The following is a 20,622-nucleotide window of genomic DNA, read 5'->3' as shown; positions in this document are numbered from 1 at the left end:
TCTGGGGTCCCTGCTTTCTACAGCTGAGAGGCAGAAGAGATACAGCTGGGTTGTTTTTTGACAGATTTACCCACAGTGGAGAAATATCACTGATTTTTAATGTCCAGTGAAAACTACATTACATTTTGGTCTAGTTTTCGTCATCTTGACGAAAACTAGACTTACTTTTTGTCAGATTTAGTCATGGAAAAAAAGGCTGTCGACGAACAGTTTTAGTCATAGCTTTAGTCGACAAAATTAACACTGCTCATAACTATGAGATAGTAAGTCATAACTGTGAAATGTATTTCATAATTTTGATGTGTTATCTCAAAATGATGACATTATAATCATAATTATAACTGACTTTCTCATAATTTTGACATATCCCATCATTTTGGCTTTTTATCTCAGAGTTTTGATGTTTGGCCCATAATTACGACTTTTAATCTCATAATTTTGACTCACTTACTCATAATAAGAATTAAAATAAGAGCATTCTGTTGCAGAGACGTGCACAGACATTTTAGGGGTCAGGGACAAAAGTAAGTAAGAGGGCACTTCTCTTCATCTATTTATAAAAATGTCTGAAAACAAAACTTGGTCGCACATCTCCGAGAGTACCTTGCTGCAGACAAGATAGCCGACATGCATCCAATCCAGACCGGAAGTCTCAACCGGAAGTCCGTACATCTAAGGTTAGGCTTAGGCGTTAGAACCCAGGTGGTTAGGTTCAGGATAAGGCAGTGGGGAAGGTGATATATTTCAGATCCAGCACCAAGGGTTAGGCTTAGGCGTGAAAAAGACTGACAAACACTGGCAGCTGAGTCCAACACGAAAAAGAAACTTCCGCTTGAGACTTCCGGTATGGATTGGATATAGCGACGCCCATGTCGGCCATCTTGACTGCAGTTGGGTCCCTTTCCACATCTCTGATTTCCTTACCAACTCACATCATTGTTGAGTACTTACAGATTTCTACAAAATAATCCGATCACACAAAGACAATGTCTTCTTTAGTATTCACTACATCACAAGAGTAACCTAGAACAATCAAACTATGGCTCCATGTGCATGTTTTCTGTGCTACTAGTCTACTAAATATTTAGAATAGCTGACTCTACCGGGGAGAGGGAAACGGTGAAGTAAGAATTCAAAAAAATGTAAAAATGCACCAATAATTTATTTTTGCACAAGACGATAAATTCCTTGAATTCTCTTGGTGCCATTGAATTAAATAGTGCTTCAAAAAATACATAATATTCACACAGAACTAAAAAAGACTGTTCTCTACATAAACAAGAAGGCAACACACCCTCCCAACTGCAATTAGACCAATGTTTAGTAGCATTTTTGTTATCTATACTGAAAGCAGTAATACTGGAAAGCACTGTAAATCATTTTACTGAGAAAATGAACATAGCATTGTTCTGCAGACATGATTAAAATGAACTGTTTAATGACTTTTGTGCTTCCATAGACAATTTTCTGAATATTTTAATGATCTATTATTATCATAATTATTATTATGCACATGCTAAGTGATGTTGACATGAGCTTAGTTTCAGTGGACCTTTCACCTCTGTTTGCATCCGTAGATTTCCCCTGAATTCACTACACAAACTCCTCTACATATTCAAACAGTTTCAGGAGTAAATACTGTCTTTTATCTAACAGGGGAAGTTCTGCTGTGATGTGTTTTGGGATAATTTGCATCTCAATGCGATGATTTTGATGCTGTTATTATTGCAGGTAACCGTATTCACCTGTAGAGTCCTCCATTAAGTACACAACATTAGCCTGTGTGTCCATGATAAAGTGCCTTAGCTACAACAAACGCAGTACATCAGCTAGCAGCTTATTAGCAGCTAGCAGCTTAAAAGGGAATGCGCCCAAGCCTCCTTTGGTGTCTATGTGTGCTCGTGTGTGAAGTGCATGGTAGTGGTGGGAGTATCAATATATCGATATTTACCAAGTACTCATTTGGTATCGATACCAAATGATTACTGTAAAACACGCCCACCACCGCTTATCCGCCGAGTGCCTCCCTGCCTCTCTCTCTTCCAGACTGTTTTGGCTTACACGTGAATTTGGAGCTCCAATCAAACATGCCTTACCTGCTCCTCCATGTCACATGGCTTTAAGGACCAATCGGACATGTCGATCCTGCCATACCATGTGACTTTGAGGACCAATCATTAATGAGTAACAGATTTCAGCAACTCCACTCGCTCACATATGAAGTCATTTTATAGTCTGTGATGTGGATCTGGCTGTCTTTTTCACTCATTGTGGTCCCTAAGTAAATTTCAAAATTCTAAGAAAACAAGAAAAAAAAAAATACTAACTTGTATTTCTTACATTTTTGTTTGAAATCATTTTATAGATGGCTAATATAGACCTTCTATCTGAATTTTAAAAAAAAGAAAAGTAATTAGTTATGGATATTTTAATTCTAAATACAAGTTTGTGCTATGATTATAGTATTTTTTTACCTACTTAAACATTTTAATTTAATTGAAGTTTCTCCCAAAATGAATTTCTGAATGACCTGCACACGCCTTTAAAACTGCCTGAAATGTGTAACTTTTGAAAGTTTGCGAGTCCAATATTTTGTCCTTACATCAAAATACATCAAAAAGTATCTGTATCATATCGAATTAAAAAACACTGATATTGCCATCTTTAGTGCATGGTCATGGTGTGTCAGAATGAAACTGAAAGCCTGTTTCTGTTCTATAAAGGATGGGCTGTTTCTCTTTCCTTGTTTTTGAGGAGCCAGAGCATCAAGAGGTAAGACATCCTCCATCCTCATGCTGTTTATCTTCTGGTTTTTCTTTTAGTGCTGAGTTTTCCTGTCAGAAGGTTAACCTGTCAGTAGCTCTTTAGACTTTTAAAATGTGATTTGTCTCAATTCATCTCTTTGAACTGGAGGATTTCTTTAAAGTGTAAGTGAACTCTGTATTTTATGTTTAAATTTTAAAATTAGATGTAGAGTAAAACCTTTGATACGATATATTCTTGTTTCAATATTTGATAGAATTGATTTCTGTGAAACATTTATAAATGTATCAGTGGTGATACTGACAACTGTAACTCATATTCTCTGCTCTCAGCCTAAAAATTAAATAAATACTGTTTATCAATAAACCAAAAACATTTCCCTTTAGATATTTATGTAAAGATCTGGTTTGAGGGTTAATCAGCGCTGGACAGTAACTATCTACTGTACATTTGATCAAATATTTAACAGTTCTTAAATACTTGTGCTTTGATTTTGTCCATTCATGCCGCTTTATAATTTTACTAGATGGAAAAATTAACCTTTAACCTCAGTAATCACTATATGACACACATTTGTAAAACTGTGTTCATCATTGTTAATGTACTGCAGTTAAAATATGCATATTTAGTTAAATCATCCATAATATCTAGGGCTGTCAATAGATTAAAATTTTAATTGTGAATAATCGCAAAACTTTCATCGTTAACTCATGATTAATCACAAATTAATCGCACCTTTTTTGTTCTAAATATGCCAAACAGGAATATTTCTTAAAATTTAAATACCCTTATCAACAAGAGTGGAGAAAAATGCTTTATGCACATTTTTGTTCATGGCAACAACCAAAAAACAACGACAGATAATGTCCAAATAAACCCTCTAGATTAAACTCAAAGATACTGGACACTCCAAAAACATGCTGCAAGCATAACATGATAAACTGAATCCCGATGGAGATACTGACCTTAATGTAAGATTACTAAATAATACCACAATGTATGTCTAACTTCAGACTTCTAGAAGTTGAAAAAAAATTGAAAATATGCTGAAGGACAAAATATCAATGACTTTATAAGTATAATAGCAAACTACTCACAGGTATCATTTTATTCTATAACTGTTTTTTTACTTCAATTCTTTTAAATCTATCTACAACACTTTGGAAGCACTTTATAAATGCATTTATTACTATTACTTTCATTATTATAAGAGTACTCAGACTTAATGTTATTAAAACAGGCACAGTCATATTTGTATGTAGGGATAACGTCTGAATTCAGGACTTTCTCCTTACATGGAGAACTTTTAAGGAGTTGTAAGAGGACAACCATGTCTTCATTCATAGAAAAGCTACAGATTTAATGTTAAACAGTATTTTCCTCATAAATAAAGAGGACTCAGTCTAATTATGCTTGTTAGGCCTTTATTATGATACTCTACAGAGCTCATTCACTCTCAGGCTCACCTGCAACACCTCTGCTCCCTTGTCACACACCAGCCTCTCCTGCTGCGTCCTCTTCTCCTCCTCCTCCTCCTCATGATGCAGCTGTATATTCACCAGCATCAGACCAACTCTTATAGGAGCTGCAGAGTCTTTGCATTTTTTGCAGCATCTTGATTTACTTTTTTTCAGTGTTTATTTACAGATCCAGGCAAATGTTTAAATTTCATTTTGTCTGAACACTTTCAGTTTCAAGCTGGAGCAGAGTGGGGATGGGATAGGGGTAAACGGACCTTCAAGAGACGTTTTTGGACCAGTCAATATAGAGGGGCAGTGCTGTTACGGAGCTGGTGCATAGCAGAAATAAATAAATATTAACCCGATCAGACTACGCTTCTTGATCTGTCTGATCTAATTTGACAGTCCTAATAATAACATAAATATCTTACTTTACAGATATGGGAGGAAATGGATCCAAACCAGATTCACGTAAGACTTTTTAAATTGCAACTCTCTTATTATGAAGTGTTTGTTTTCACTATTTTAACTTCATGTGCAGCACTTTGGAAGTGCTTTTTACAAAAACATGTATTTTTTTTTATTATTATTATCCATAAATCAACATTTAAAATACTACCATTGACTTGCACTTTTGTTAGAGATAAATTAGAACATCCATGGTGTGTAAGGCCCCATACAACGGAGATAGATTCAGGAGTACACGCAAAAATTTATTTGATTTTTATTTGATTTATTTATTTTAATGCATCGGCGTTTCATCCCACACGGCGTTTTAGGTGACTGTAAAGGATACTTTTTGAAATCGGGTCCCAGAGTGCACAAATCCATAAACGACCACCGTTTCATCTTTGTATGGACGGCCAACTTTCTAGAAACGATTACGTCACATGTAGCATAGCTCTCTGAGGACGCCTGTGCAGGTTCAGCCAAAACAACAATGGTGGATTACAGGGTTGTGTTCATGCTGCAGAAGCTACTGAGCTTGTTATGGCTTTTACAGCAAAATCTGATGCTCCTTTACCACCACTGCGAAACACATACACCAGATGTTCTTAAATCCAACATGGAGAACAACCAGAAGGGCAACTAGAATAAAGTTTGTGTCAGTTTTCTGTGATCTTTCTGTGACCCCCTCCTCCCTAGCATCCACCTGTTGGCTCCAGTGGGGTTACAAGTATCATCACTCCCTTAAAATCCTGCATACAGTTATGCCAGGAGTCATAAGGTTGGAGCCTGGAGGCCAAACCAATGTATTGTTTGCGTTTAAGAATGAATGCTTGAAAAACTATCACCTCAGTTGTCTGACTGAGCTATAATTCATTGCTCTATTCAGGCAGCATTGCGTGATTACGGAACAGTTTTCTATTGGCTCACAGCCATAGGGTAAACAACATGGCAGTTAGCATTCGAGTTAGCATTCGAGCTAGCGGTAATAAATGATCCTAATTTGATTCAAATGGATAAAAAGATGTTCAGTATCGGGTTTACTGGTGTTGATTTAATCATTGAAGTCCCCAAAAGTCACACGAGTTCCAGGCTCGCTGAAAATGTTGCTGTAAGAGATTCAACGGCTAGCTTCAAGAGGAAAAGCAAGTGAGAGGCAACGATTTATGGTTCTAAAGTTATTTAACTTTTGAACCACTGTGTCACTTCTTGTTGATGAGAGCGCCGGTCTGGAAGGCAATTTAACGATCACATACAGAGAAGAACTGTCACACGGTCTCCATTCTTTGCTGCTGCAGTGGGTCCTTTGGTTCTTCTTTGCTGCTCTAAAAACGGTAGCTCGTGCATGCAGGGCTTACCAGCAGCAAAGAAGAATGATTTCTGGTTTATAGAGCTAACATTTAGCATGGCTTAACTAAGCAAAACTAAGTTAAACCAAACGGTATGGGATCAGGGCATTAACTCTTGTAGTCGCTGATACCAATACCTGCATTTTAAGCAGTATCAGACGTATTTCCAATACTGGTATCAGTATCGGAACAACTCTAGTTGTTATGTGGTCAAAGAGACCTGGCAGCCTTTTTGGGAGAAATTTGACCCTTGGATGCAACAAGCATCAACCATAAACACTGGCTCTAACATTAAAACACTGTTAAAGTGAAAACATAGGTTGAGATTATGGTCAATTATGATATGCTTTTTGGAGGAAAATGAATTGTTCCAAATGTAAATATTTACAACAAATTCCTATCCTTCCTATGTAATGTAATCAGAAACTAAACAGTGACCTTCAGCGTAACACAGAAGGGTTTTATGGTACTGACACTTTGAAAGCAATAAGATTAATGTTGACACTGAAGGATTTTCTTAGTTAAAGTAATGTGTATTTTTGTTGGAATGATCAAGTTTCAGTAATAAACTCCATTACTGCATTTGTTGTGAAGTTTAAAAAATTGTCACTGTGATTTTTTTTCCTTCAGCTCTTTTGGATCAACCATGGAGGACTCTGCCCACGTGAGTAAACATAAAGCCTTTTTAAGCTGTCATACAGTTCTCGGATTCTTGTGACAGTAGCTCTCGTAGGTGGTTTGTGGTACGGGTCATCCGAGGCGACCCCGATGATGTCTTGAAGCCCCTTGTTGTCAACGATGTCGATGGTCTGCAGTCTCTGGTGGCCCATTAGCGATGGCATTAGTTAGCTTAGATGTTGTCGTTCTGGGGACAAATCCAGGTCTGCTGGACTGCGCCAGTGTGGCTTGGTGTTACTGTATGACTGTGCATCTTTGCTGACATTAGCAGCATTAGCTATCATAGGTTAATACTGTGTTGTTGTTAGCGTCTTTGGTTGGATGGTTGGATTTACGGATTTAGCAGAGGTTACAGTTATATCATCACGAGGACTGATATCGGACAACTGACAGTAAGACTCATTTATCATTTGAAATGTGAAGTTTATTTATCTATTTTTGTTTTTTTTAAGATTTATTTTAGGGCCTTTTCATGCCTTTATTGAATAGAGGAAGGACAGTGGATAGACTTGGAAACAGGGAAGAGAGTGGGGAGAGACATGCAGTAAAGGGCCACAGGCCAGATTCGCACCCGGGCCTTAAACCACTCGACCATCTGCACACCCTGAAATGTAGAGTTTTAACGCGGTGTCCAGTTCACAGAGCACTGGGGAGTTATATGTTTGGATGCTTAGTTGTTGTTGGTGAAGGATGGTATTTGGCTGTTGGAAGCTGCTAAGTTAGGGTAGCGGCTAACAGGCTAACGGTGCTAATGTGAAGCTAACTGTTGTTGTTTATGAGTTTAACGTGGGTGTATCTTGTGTTACTGACTGCGTGTGTAAGGAAAAGCTCACAGTTTCATTTTGATACTTTAAACCACTTACACAAAGAAAAATAAGAGAGAGTTCTTGTGCAGTCATTTCCAGGGTCTAATCATGTGTCTGTGTCTACCAGTCTGTAATAACAGGGTAATAATTACTCAGGTTTACTGTCAGCTTGGTTTCTACTGTCTTGGTTGTGGGTCAGGTTTGGAAATAAAAATGTGTCCTCAGTCCTGTTTAGCGCAGACTTGTATGTATCAATGTATCACAGAATTTCAGATTTATGAGTTTTGCTGCTGTTAATGCAGCAAAATAATGTAAAAGCAAATGTCTGGTAGTTATTCTAAATGGCTGGGATTCTTGAGGACTGCTGGTCATTTTGACCGGGGACAAAAAAGTCTAGCGGAAACTCTGCTTAATGCTTATTAATTGTGCATATAATTCTTTTCCACAAACAGGAACACCGAAGAAAGTCTGGACTTTCTCAAGGCTTACAACCCCCTAAAAAAAGAAGTCAGTCATCTAAGAATTCTGCTTCATGGTCCCGTTGGTGCTGGAAAGTCCAGTTTTGTGAACTCTGCTGACTCCACTTTAAGAAGTCAAGTTTCAGTGCGAGATAAAACAGATGCAATCTCTGGGAGCAGCCACACCAAGGAAGTAAGAATAACTGGAACCAAGAATATCCATCACTGTCTTTAGATCCCACCCATCACAGACAGAGGTCTTGGTTTAGTTTGAGTTTAATCTGTGGACTGCTTGATCAGACAGCAGATACTCTGGTCATAGTGGTGTTAGTTATTCCTGCTGTCATAGATTCTGATCTCACACATGCAAAGTTCATGTGTGCATTCAGAAAGAATTCAGACCTCCTTGACTTATTTTTTAAATTTTGTTTTAGTTAATGTAGACTCAGTACGCCATCACTAAAAACCTGATGGTCTCTCTGACTGAGCTCCAGAGATCCTGTGTGGAGATGGGACAAGAGGGACCACCATCACTGCAGCCCTGCACTGATCTGGGCTTTATGGCAGAGTGGCTGGACAGAAGACTCTCCACAGTGCAAAACCCATAAAAGCCTGCTTGGAGTTTACAAAAACAAAAACTCCAGTGGGGTTCCCATCATATTGAGAAGCTGTTGCTCTGCTTGGTTTGACGGCAGCCAGCACAGCAGGGGATTTGCTTTAACAGAGCTACCAGGGCTCGTATAGAGGATGATGACCTGGCATTTTGAGTCCTCATCGATCTCATCCACAGTCACTAATACTGCGTCTGCTGAGAGTCACATACAATTTCACCACTGAATTAAATTTCTTTATGAAATGTATAAACAAACAAGGGAAGGTAGGACTTTGAGCAGAATGTTCCAAGATCTGTTCATCTTTACATCGACTTAACGCAAAAATCAAACTTTCTTAGCTGAGACTGACACGCTACACGCCGCTCTTCTCCCATTGACTCTCTCTCTGTCTGCGATCAATAAACAAACAATAATCATCGAAAAGAGAGGATTTTCCTAAAGTTAAAAGGTCTTCTGATAATTTTTTATGGGTCTTTAGCATAGCGGGTGATGAACACAATCAAATTTTGGGTTGAGTAATAAGAACTGCGTGCTTTAGCTGCTGGCGCCAGTTAATAAATTATCACACATAATATTTTTACACAGGAAAGACTGTCCCTATCATGGCCTAATTATTTTAAACATCTTCAGTATTTTACATTAAAAAGCCCAGAACTTATTTATGTTTAAGAAGGGGGAAGGGTTAAACTTTTGATATTACTAGGAACAGCCTAGCCTTTTTTAAAGTCCCTTAGTAAGAGAGTGAAAATGGATTTTTCAGACTGCAACATGACAACAAAGAAAAATAAGTAAAGGTGGTCTGAATATTTCTAATTGTACTGTATATAAGTACATATAAGCATATAACATAATAAAGCATAATAAAGTGTTTCCAGAGAGCATTTTCTGATATTCAGGCATTTTTCTTTTTTAAATCAGTTCTTTTAAGAAACAGAATTGTGCAAGCTTTAATGTTGTTCTTAAAGGAGACAAACAATTCTCTATCTTCTTTGTAGTACACAACTTACAAGATCCGAAAAGACGATCAGAGCTTCTATCCTTTGGTTTTTAACGACATCATGGGATTTGAGCAAAACCTGGAAAATGGAATCAGTGTGGACGACGTGAAACTGGCTCTGCAGGGACACGTGAAGGAAGGATACCAGGTACAGTCAGTATTTAAAAGGTACAATACATGTAAAGTTTTATCTCCAAAAGTTGAGCTTGTCCCTGATCTGGAATGTTCTATGTCAGCAGCGTCAAACTCAAGGCCCAGGGGCCAAATCTGGCTGCATCCGGCTGCAAGTTTATATTAAATCTTATATTTCTAACTGGCCCACTGGTGCGAGGTCTGCAGATTTCTTCCTGTATAAAAGTGGAAATTTAAAATGTTAAATCATAAAAATCTAAAAAAGTAAAGAGTAAAAAGAATTAGGTCAAAAGATATTAATACATGTTTACATTTAATATTGTCAATTTGGCATCTTACAATTCTGAATTAAACTTCTGATTTTGACTTTTTATTTCACATTTTGACCTTTTAAACTTGTGGTTTTGACTCTCTATCTTGTATATTTGCCTTTTAAAACCATTATTTAGCCATTAAATTTAAAGTTCAAACCTTTAAATAATACATTTGACTTTTTATCTCAGATTTTGAGCCTTTAAACTTATGATATTTTTTCTTTTTTTAATCTCAAAATGATTTATCATCAGTGTTAAGTTTTTTTTTTTCATATTGTATTACCAGTAAATATTAGGATGACAGATTGAGGTTAAATGTTGACCCTGTTAGGCTCTAAGGTTAGGCCTCATCTCAGAATCCAGCCCCCGCTGTGATTGACTTTGACACCTCTGACCTAAACAGTCCAGCCGGGACGTCTCACTGGAGCAAATCTGGTCCCGGACAAAAGATGAGTGTGTGACACCCCTTATCAGTGTTAATTTTGGCAGTTATTTTGAATTTAAGTCTTAGTTTTAGTCTTTAAATCAAATGCATTTTAGTTTCTGTCACATTTTAGTCATTTCTATCCTTTTTAGTTTTAGTCTCATTTTAGTCGATGAAAACTCAAAACATTTTAGTCTAGTTTTAATCTATTAAAAGTCCTCCTGTTTTAGTCTTTACTTCTAGTCCAAGCATTTATTCTCTTGCCTAAATCTGGGTAGTGTGTTCTCTGCACCCTGCCAAACCTGGGGTCCCTGCTTTCTACAGCTGAGAGACAGAAGAAATACAGATTCTTTTTCCTTTTTTGTCAGATTTACCCTCAGTGGAGAAATATCAAAGATTCTGAATGTCTGACGAAAACTACATTACATTTTAGTCATCTTGATGAAAATTAAACTTAGTTTTTGTCAGTTTTAGTCATCACAAATCTATTTTTGTTAGTCTCAATCTAGTTTTTGTCATGGAAAAAAAGGCTGTCGACAAATTAGTTTTAGTCATAGTTTTAACATAGCACTGCCCCTTGTCTATCTGTTTTCTAGTTCAACCCTGTCAGCCCACTAAAAACCACTGATCCCAGCTACAACTCAAATCCTTCTCTGGATGACCAAGTCCACGTCCTGGTCTGCGTTGTTCCTGTCAGCTCAGTCTCTCTGCTGAATCAGAATATGGTGGAGAAGTTAAAACAAGTCAGAGAAGCTGCCAATAAACTGGGTGAGAGCAGCAAATCGCACACTACAAGAAAACTAAGACTCCAAAACTCCACTAAAACAAATGTTAAAAATCAAAACATGCCTGTAACTGCAGATATTCCCCAAATGGCCATTCTCACCAAAGTGGACGAGGCCTGTCCTGAGGTGAAGAAAGATATTAACAACCTACACAAGAGCAAGTACCTGAAGGAGCAGGTTTGACATTCACTTGACTTCCATTTCTGTTGTTTCAGCTCTGATCAGCTCTAATTCTCTGACTTTAAATCACAGGTGGAAAAATTCAGCAAGATCCTGGGATTACCAGTTAACTGCATCTTTCTGTTGAAGAACTACGAATCAGAAATCGATACCAGTGATGAGATCAGTGTGCCGATCCTGGCCGCACTGAAACAGATGGTGAACTATGGAGAGGACTACCTGAATGATCAGAGTGAAGGTAGAACTTCATGTTTCAATCAGTGTATCCACTTTTTCTCAGTCTGATGACTTTCCACTGATCATTCTTCACACCTTTTCATTAGTCTAGACAGGAAGCAGCATAGGAATGCAAATATTGGGTGTTGATTGTGTATCTTCCTAATGATTACATCCTGCTCTGTATGTAACCAAATGTGTCTTAAAACAGTGGTTCTCAACTGGTGGGTTGGGACTCAAAAGTGGGTCGTGAAGCCCTTTTCAGTAGGATGCGGATGCGTGCCTGGGAAAAAAAATGGTGCCGAATTGTCAATGATACTCTATACAACATGGATTTTTTGTCCTTTTTCATTGTTTTGTTACACCTTTTGTGCTGTCCTAGGCCCAAGCTCTACTATTTTTTTATTAGATACATCTGATCGACCAAAAACAAAAAAAATTCTCCAAAGTTTGGGTTGCAGTTGTCCCTGAGGATTTGATGGGGGGGTCCTGTGACGCAACCAGTTAAGAACCACTGTCTTAAAAGACCTCAGAAAATCTTATGCATACCATAAAGAGGCCTTAAGTTTAGAAGGCACATTCAAATTCAAAAACTTAATTTGTCTCTGGGAGCAATTCAAGGCACTGACAGCAGCAGTATTAAAGACAGAGGCCTTTACCCTGATGATCCCTCAACAGTCAGAAAATAGAACTTACATATTTAACAAGCACCTTAGCCCTGCTTACTGTAAAACATGCAGTCTCTTACTGCTTAAACATATCTAAGATACTGTATGAAGGCTCACTGTGGTAAAATGCCATGCTTCTTATATATATTTGCACTAAATAATCTACTTACCGTACTTATAACTAATTTAATCTATCTGCTGTAGTCAAAGTCTGCAAGAAGGCTCTCTGTGGTAAAATGCACCCCTCCTATATATATTTGCACTAATTAATCTACTTACTGTCTAATAACTGAATTTATATAATCTTTTAACCAGGGTTGTCCCGATCAGCACTTCTGGCCTCCAATCCGGATCAGATTTTTCAGTATTGAATATCAGCTGATACCGAGTCCTGATCCAATACTCATAATTACTTAGATTAGAGTTTCAATTGTTTTCGTTTAAAAATTAAGTGACGTAAACACAAAAACTACTAGATGTCTTAACTTGACTGTATTAGTCACGAGAAAAACTGAAGTCAAAACAGTTTAACTTAAATAGGATCAAAAACATGAATCCTACAGATTCAAAACAAGAATCTCTTATTAAAATGTAGCAGCTTTAATCTGTGAGATAAACCAAAACACTAGCACTGCATAAAACCCAAATATCAAATACAAGGCCCTCTTGTTATTACAGTGCCATGTCACGTCTTCCTCCTTCACTGTTATTTCTTTACCCACCATTACTTTAAAATGAAGTGTAGCTTCTTGTTAAGGAACATTCTTGGCCTGCTTTACATGCTCTGCTGTGTGAGACCCACTAAACTGGCGTGCACGTAAAACTGCACGCTTTAACTCAAAGGTGGAGGACTGTGCAGTGAGACTCAGCAGTGACATGGGGCAAACATCAGAGATCCAAATGTCTGTAGTGAAGCTAACAGCAGTGAAGCTGCTATTTAAATTCTCTAGTATGCTGTCACATACTCTGTACAGCTCCGGTAAGGCAGTGTCAGTAATGTAATGTGGAGACGGCAGGACATAACGTGGGTCCAAAAGCTCAAGAAGACAACAAAAACCCAAATTCTCCACCACGGAGATGGGCTAGTTGTCCAATGGGAATAATTCAACCACTTTTGTGTTATCTTTTTTGCCTTATCGCTCTTTCAAGGGTAATTTTCTTTCCTCTTAAAGTCCAGAGGTTGCTTCTTCAGTGCCGCTGTATGTTTAGTTCGGAGACAACAAATCAAACTTGTAGAGTTAACTGCTGCTACCACCTCTTGTAACAGTCATATTATAGATGCTATAAGTGGCTACTGGACTGTTTTCACTCTCATGTTTGAAGTTTTTCTACACTGCTGACATGTTAAACACAGGAATGCTAATGTCGCTACTGCTGCTTTGTTGTGTTACTGGTGCGTTTACGGCCTGTCGTAAATTGTGCTCCGTTTACAACAGCTGACTTCAATGATCGCCTGGGCTGATCGGATACAACTGACGATCTCCGACCAATTAAAAATGCTTATATCGGCTCCAATCCGATACATATGATCGGGACATCCCTGTTTTAAACCATACGTCAACGCTGTAAGAAGGCTCTCCGTGATAAATGCTTTACCTTCATATTTGCACTAAATAATCTGTTTACTGTACTAATAACTAATTTATCTGCTGTAGTCAAATTCTGCATGTATTAAATCTATTCACTGTAACTCAAATGCTGTAAGAAGGCTCTCTGGGGTAAAATGCCTCACTTCTTATGCACATTGCACTAATAAACTATCCTAAATTATCTTATCTCCCTCGTGTAAATCTGCCCACATCCTTGCATGTTTTATTCTCTGATCATGTCTAGTCAGCATCCTTGCACACCTGCCCATCTTGCAACCATGCTACCAATGCTCACTGACTTGTTTATACTAGATATAATATCTGCAAGAGCTTGTACATATTTAAATCTTTAATATTTGATATTTTTGTGAGTTTATTTATTAGTATTTAATGTTTAATTCCTGTACATTGAGAGTAAAGTTAACCGGAGTCATATTCCTTGTTGCCTCAGCATACTTGGCCAGTAAAGCTGATTCTGGTTCTGTTGTCAAGCAGCTGGTCTGCTAAATTGTCCCCCTGAAATTTGTTCAGCTCATCCTTATTTTATCAGATCTTTCCTGAGAAAAAGCATTTTTCTGCTTTTAATAATTAAACTGTTTAGAATAATCTCACCTGATAAGATCTGTTGTGATGAATATTACCAGGCAGCATTTAGAAGAAACAGAGGCATTAAATGTGCCAGAGGTCATCAGATTTGGGCATCAAGGGCAAAAAAAAAGCCCTCTAAGTCCTAACCATTTGAATTTTCATAAACAGTAAATTAATCAGAAAATGTAAAAGGTCTTGAAGGTCTCAATTTTGATTTTCAAAAGTTTGTAGGACACTTGCTCACTTGAACCAACAACAGAAACTGGACTTTAGAAAAACGGACTCACCTGTGAACCTGCAACAAACTGACAACGCAGGATGATGGCGTTGATGCAGAAACATGCAAATGTAACCTGCAGAAGTTTTTTTTTTTCCCCTCTGCTTTTGCATGATGCTCATTTTTGTGATAGGAAGCATGCTAATTGTCTAACTGATGGATTATCAGAGAGAGAACATAATCATGTATGTAGAGTCAGTCTGGCCCCACAGTTCTCTGCCTGTCAACAGTCTGACCTCCATGGTGAAAAGCTTGTGCTTTAAAGACGAGGCCGTCTGCAGCTAATAAAAGAGTTTGATCCTCCATCTCTATGGTTCAGAGTCTTTGTTCTGTCATTAACATGGAAGGATTCAAAATCCTGACTGTACTCAACCAGACCAGCAGAGGGCGCTAAAGCACTAGAAGTCCATTAAGCCGTGTTTCCATCAGGGGGTCCGGTTTGATTCAGATTCAAAATAGTGTTTCCACAGACACCTGTGCTCTTACTTGGGTGGGCGGGGCTGTAAAGGCATGCATGTGAAGTCACAGACATCGTGAGTCAGCTGTTCCAGCTGCAGAGTTTTAGAAAGGATGAGTGACAGAAATCAGTCGGGAATAAGCAGTAAACAGCTTTATTTCAGCTGAAAGTGCTTTTTAAAAAATAACTACATTTTAATGACGTTAACCGCTGTCAGTAAAGATCCTCAGCTGATGGAATACGTGTACAGAGACGGTATGAGTTGTAACGCTACGTTAATATGAGAATATATCTAGTCTAGAACAGTTTATACGACAAAATATGAAAGTTTAGAGCTGTACTGTGAGAATTCAGCACATTGAAAATAAAGTAAAAGTTCAGCTGGTGTTACAATCAAGCTAGATTAAGTCAGAAATCTGGGGTGTGCTGATCTCGTTTTAAAATAGTCTGCAGCCTGAAGTTTTACGAGCCCGTTCAACAACCACAGTGATGTTTTCACAGGTTATCTAACGTAAGAAGGAGATCAATAACTAGTTACAGAAGAGAATGAACTGTTCAAAGGATTTGCATTCACAAAACTTAAGCATTAATTTCTCATCCATCATGGATGGATCAGGCTGATGTGAGCCTTCAGGCTCTGCTTTGTGTACTTAAAATCATCCAGATAAACATGAAGAAACTTGATTTGTGGCCAGATACCAATATCCACAGACTAGGAAACAGTTTGGATCTCCGTCATGTCCAAATATTTCCCATTTAGGCAGATATTAGTCCGCTTTTCTCCCATTTTTGCCCGCTTCTCACAGTGCAGACTTCTGTATTTGAAGCCTGGAGGCGAGCAGCTGAGTCAGCTGAGTTATGGCCTTGTTAGTGAGCGGATAAACATGGAGTTTGTTAGAATGAAGTCACTTCTGGTTCTTCATATTGAATAATAAAAGTAAAAAATAATAAGAAATATCAATGATTAATTATTTGGGGGAATTTAACCCATTCTGAGCCAGTTTAACTGCAAATTCCTGATGTTTATAATGTAAAAAACAAAAAATTATGTTTTTGATATATTCCACATGCGAATGGAATTTATTTGAAGGGTATTATCACAGTCCTGACTGTTTTAATAATGAGCCAAATTGCAGATTTTTTTATATTAAGATTTTGATAATTTGGTACACTTAGGGTAAAAAATGGCCAGAGATGGACACCATACATAAATAGCAATAAAATCTGAACATTATACATTTTTCCCCACTTTTCCTGCATTATTTTCTAAGCAAGGTCAAAACTGATATCAGATATTGATTCATTTTGATGAACGTAACCCCTTCAATTCAAGTTAAGTGCAGAAACCCCAGATTTTTCTGAGTTAGGCTTTTGGGTTGTAGTTTCCGACCTGGCTTGTTTTTGTATTGTTGTTCTGTCTTGCTAACTTGGTCTACTCTATATATATAGTATGTAGCAGAAATACATCATAGTAATATATATATAAATATATATATATATATAGTCAGTTCAATATTTGAAAGTCAAACCTCAAAAGTCACACCTTAATCAGCTAATGAACTCCAAACACCTCCAAAGGGTTCCTGAGCCTTTAAATGGTCTCTCAGTCTGGGTCAGTAGGCTACACAATCATGGGGAAGACTGCAGACTTGACAGATGTCCAGAAGACAGTCATTGACACCCTCCACAAGGAGGGTAAGCCACAGAAGGTCATTGCTAAAGAATCTGCTTGTTCACAGAGTGCTGTAGCCAAGCATATTCATAGAAAGTTGAGTGGAAGGAAAAAGTGTGGTAGGAAAAGGTGCACCAGCATAAGGGAGAACCGCATCCTTGAGAGGATTGTCAAGCAAAATCCATTCAAGAATTTGGGGGAGCTTCACAAGGAGTGGACTGATGCTGGAGTCAGTGCATGAGGAGCCACTACAAACAGTCCAATCCTAGACCTGGCCTACAAATGTCGCATTCCTGGTGTCAATCCACTCCTGAACCAGACCGAACGTCAGAAGGGTCTTACCTGGGCTGTGGAGAAAAAGAACTGGACTGTTGCTCAGTGGTCCAAAGTCCTCTTTTCAGATCAAAGTACATTTTGCTGTCATTTGGAAATCAAGGTCCCAGAGTCTGGAGGAAGAGTGGAGAGGCACAGAATCCATGTTGCTTGAAGTCCAGTGTAAAGTTTCCACAGTCAGTGATGATTTGGGCTGCCATGGCATCTGCTGGTGTTGGTCCACTGTGTTTTCTGAAGTCCACAGTCAACTCAGCCATCTACCAGGACATTTTAGAGACCTTCATGCTTCCTTCTGCTGACAAGCTTTATGGAGATGCTGATTTCATTTTCCAGCAGGACTTGGCACCTGCCCACACTGCCAAAGGTACCAAAAGCTGGTTCAATGACCATGGTGTTACTGTGCTTGATTCTGACCTGAACCCCATAGAGAATCTATGGAAGATGAGAGACCCAACAATGCAGATGACCTGAAGGCCGCTATCAAAGCAACCTGGGCTTCCATTACACCAGAGCAGTGCCACAGGCTGATCGCCTCCATGCCACGCAGCATTGATGCAGTAATTCATGCAAAAGTTGGCCCAACCAAGTATTGAAGGCATAGAAATGAACATACTTTTCAGAAGCCTGACATTTCTGTTTAAAATATCCTTTTTTAAATTGATCTTATGTAATATTCTAATTTTCTGAGACGCTGAGTTTTGTGTTTTCTTATCTGTAAGCCATAATCATCAACATTTCAAGAATTAAAGGCTCGAAATATTTCACTCTATGTGTAATGAGTCTATAGAATATGAGCAGGGCCCGCCCCACCTTCAAGTGTGCCGCACTGATGTCGATGTGCTTTGCGGAGTCCAATTTGCTGGGGGGAGGGATTTCTCCCTCTGTTACTGATGACCCCTCCATGATCAATTTTCAGCCCACGGGGAGATGGGGGAGACACATTTAATCCCTGCCTCTGCTCCAGCTGTCCATAACTCTGTTAAAGCAGTGTCAGTGTTCATTGTATGACTTAAATATTTATGACACAAGAACAGAATTTGAGATTTTTGTGCTCATATTATGGTCTGATAGTTGCGCACGGCTTCTGGCGAGTGAGATCAGGAAGGACCAGGTGTAGATCCAGGAATACAACTTTTTCTGCACCTACTAGTAACAAAAGTTTGACCTTTCCCCCTCCTTTATACCAGTGTTAATTTTGACAGCACTTTTTAATTTAGTTTTAGTTCTAGTCTTTTGTCAAAAATATCTTTTAGTTTTAGTCATAATTTAGCCATCTAAATTGTTTTAGTTTTAGTCTAGTTTCAGTTGACAAAACTTCCCAACATTTTAGTCGACGAAATTTACAGTAAATTTAGTCAACTGATTGGATCTCTCCCCAGCTTACCCCGCTACCATGCAGCAAAAGCAGTTGTGATTGGATCTCCCCCGTATCTCATCCCGCCTTTCCACACAGCCAAAGTAGCTGTGATTGGATTTATGCCTAACTTGTCCCTACTTTCTACATGATGAAATTAGGTGTGATTGGATAAAGTCTCTGTCACATTTTCGTCTAGTTTTTATTTGTTGACTAAAATGTCCGTTAATTTAGTTTTAGTTTTTGTCCATGTGCACTTGTTTTTATTAGTTACTGTCTAGTTTTCGTCAGGGGTAAAAAGGCTATTTACAAAAACTATAACGAAAATAATTAGTCAACAAAATTAACACTGCTTTATACAAATAAATTCAAGATTTTTATTAAAAAAAATGCTGGAGATGTTTGTACTATTTTGCCCATGATGGAGTCTTTCTTTAATTTATTAACTGGCGCTAGTAAAGCATGTCGTTCTCACTGCCCAATCCAAAAAAAAGTTTTATTTTCTGCCCTTTAGAGACCTACAAATCAATGATGAGGAGACTGTTCTTTAACTAATATGCAGGAAAATTATCTCATTTGATGATGAGCGTGAATTATTGTTTGTTTACTAATCGTGGAGAGAGAGAGACAGGGACAGAGAGATCAGCTTGCAGTGCTGTCGGTCTACAGTTTGATTTTTGCTTTAAAGCAACGTAAAGTCATTCAGATCAGACAGAGTAGAGAAATCAAGGAGGGCTAAATACACTGCGTCATCAGCTCACACCCACAGAACAGGTTTCTCTGTGCCTTTTTGCTTCCACTTTCTCCTGTCAGCAACTTCTCTTTTCAGCAGCCACTAAGGCCTATCTTTGACCTTACACACATAAACACATACAAAACTGGAGAAACTGAATGATTGCTCAAAAATTCGAAACATTTGTCTTATCAGTGGTTCTCTTTAAACTTTGGTGAAATGTTCCAAAGTTTAAAGAGAACCACTGATAATTAGAGATTTACACCAATTCTCTTGAATCAAAATAATTCAGTAACACTAGACTGTTGATCCTCTCAACACCCAACTCGAAACTGTTTGTCTATTCAGTCATTTTAAAAGCACACAAGCAAGACACCAAACAACTTTAGCACCAAACATTTGGCATTTTTGATCTCACATTTTTAATATGCCTGCCGTGCTTTTTACGTTGCATTTTGGGAATGATAGCAACGTGCTGACATGGTAAAACTATTTCTAGGCGCCCATCATCATTCTCCTGTTGGGCTGGGCTGCTGGCTTACGTGCTGACCTGTAATGTTTTGTGCATAGAAAAGTTTGTGTGTTTGTGTGCATGTTTGGTGAGCTTGTTTGCACCAACACTGTTTGGTGGCAATTTTAGCACATATGTTCTATTAGTCAGTTGGTTAGCATTAGCGCTAGCTCTGTGGGTAATGTAGCCCCAGAGCAGACACTGGTCACCTGTACAGCACCCAGAAGTGTTACGGAGGATGACTCGCTGCTGCTGCTGTTGTTGGTGGTAGAGACGTACATTTCTGTTGTAGCTGAGGCTCAGGCTGTGTGAAACTAAAACAACGGCCAGAGCTCTACGCCACTGTTGACCCTGTCGGCCTACCTTGCTCACACTACCATCTTGTGGAGATCCATGTAAAACTTTTTAACTCCCCCAGCCAACTTAATACTTTATCAGCCACCAACACCAGAGAACTACGTGATCTTTAAATAGTTCTCTATGTCAGGAAATTCTGGTACTATAGTGCTTTGAATAAAAACTACCATAAATTCAACATTAAATACCTCCATGCTGAAAGCACCATAAAAATGTCTGCATGCTATGAGTGTGATTGATTACAGTGTTATCATAGCACACTCCACTCCTGGCTGTCTAAATGGACCTAAAAGTGTACGTAACAAGGCGTTTGCTGCAGAACAAACTATTTTAATCTTATACTAAAATGGTATATTTGCTAGTATACTGAAATAGTTAATGACTCAAAGATGACTGACTTTCACCTGCCTGTAATCTTTGATTTCAATGATGATTTTAGAGTGCAAATATTAATTGGACA

The 20,622-nt window shown here is 38.3% G+C and overlaps 1 protein-coding gene across 1 annotated transcript; it reads left to right on the top strand.

The window, feature by feature from the left end:
- The first annotated feature begins 627 nt into the window (after positions 1-627).
- On the top strand, positions 628-19,400 carry LOC121503959 (interferon-induced protein 44-like). The gene is made up of 7 exons (XM_041778580.1): positions 628-677; positions 7,956-8,154; positions 9,571-9,720; positions 11,039-11,210; positions 11,304-11,404; positions 11,480-11,645; positions 19,375-19,400. The coding sequence occupies exons 1-7, from the start codon at positions 628-630 to the stop codon at positions 19,398-19,400; spliced, it is 864 nt and encodes a 287-aa protein (XP_041634514.1).
- The last annotated feature ends 1,222 nt before the right edge of the window (positions 19,401-20,622 follow it).

Source organism: Cheilinus undulatus, linkage group 21 (genome assembly GCF_018320785.1).
Source record: "Cheilinus undulatus linkage group 21, ASM1832078v1, whole genome shotgun sequence".
Taxonomy (NCBI): Eukaryota; Metazoa; Chordata; class Actinopteri; order Labriformes; family Labridae; genus Cheilinus; species Cheilinus undulatus.
This window is presented reverse-complemented; position numbering and strand designations above follow the sequence as displayed.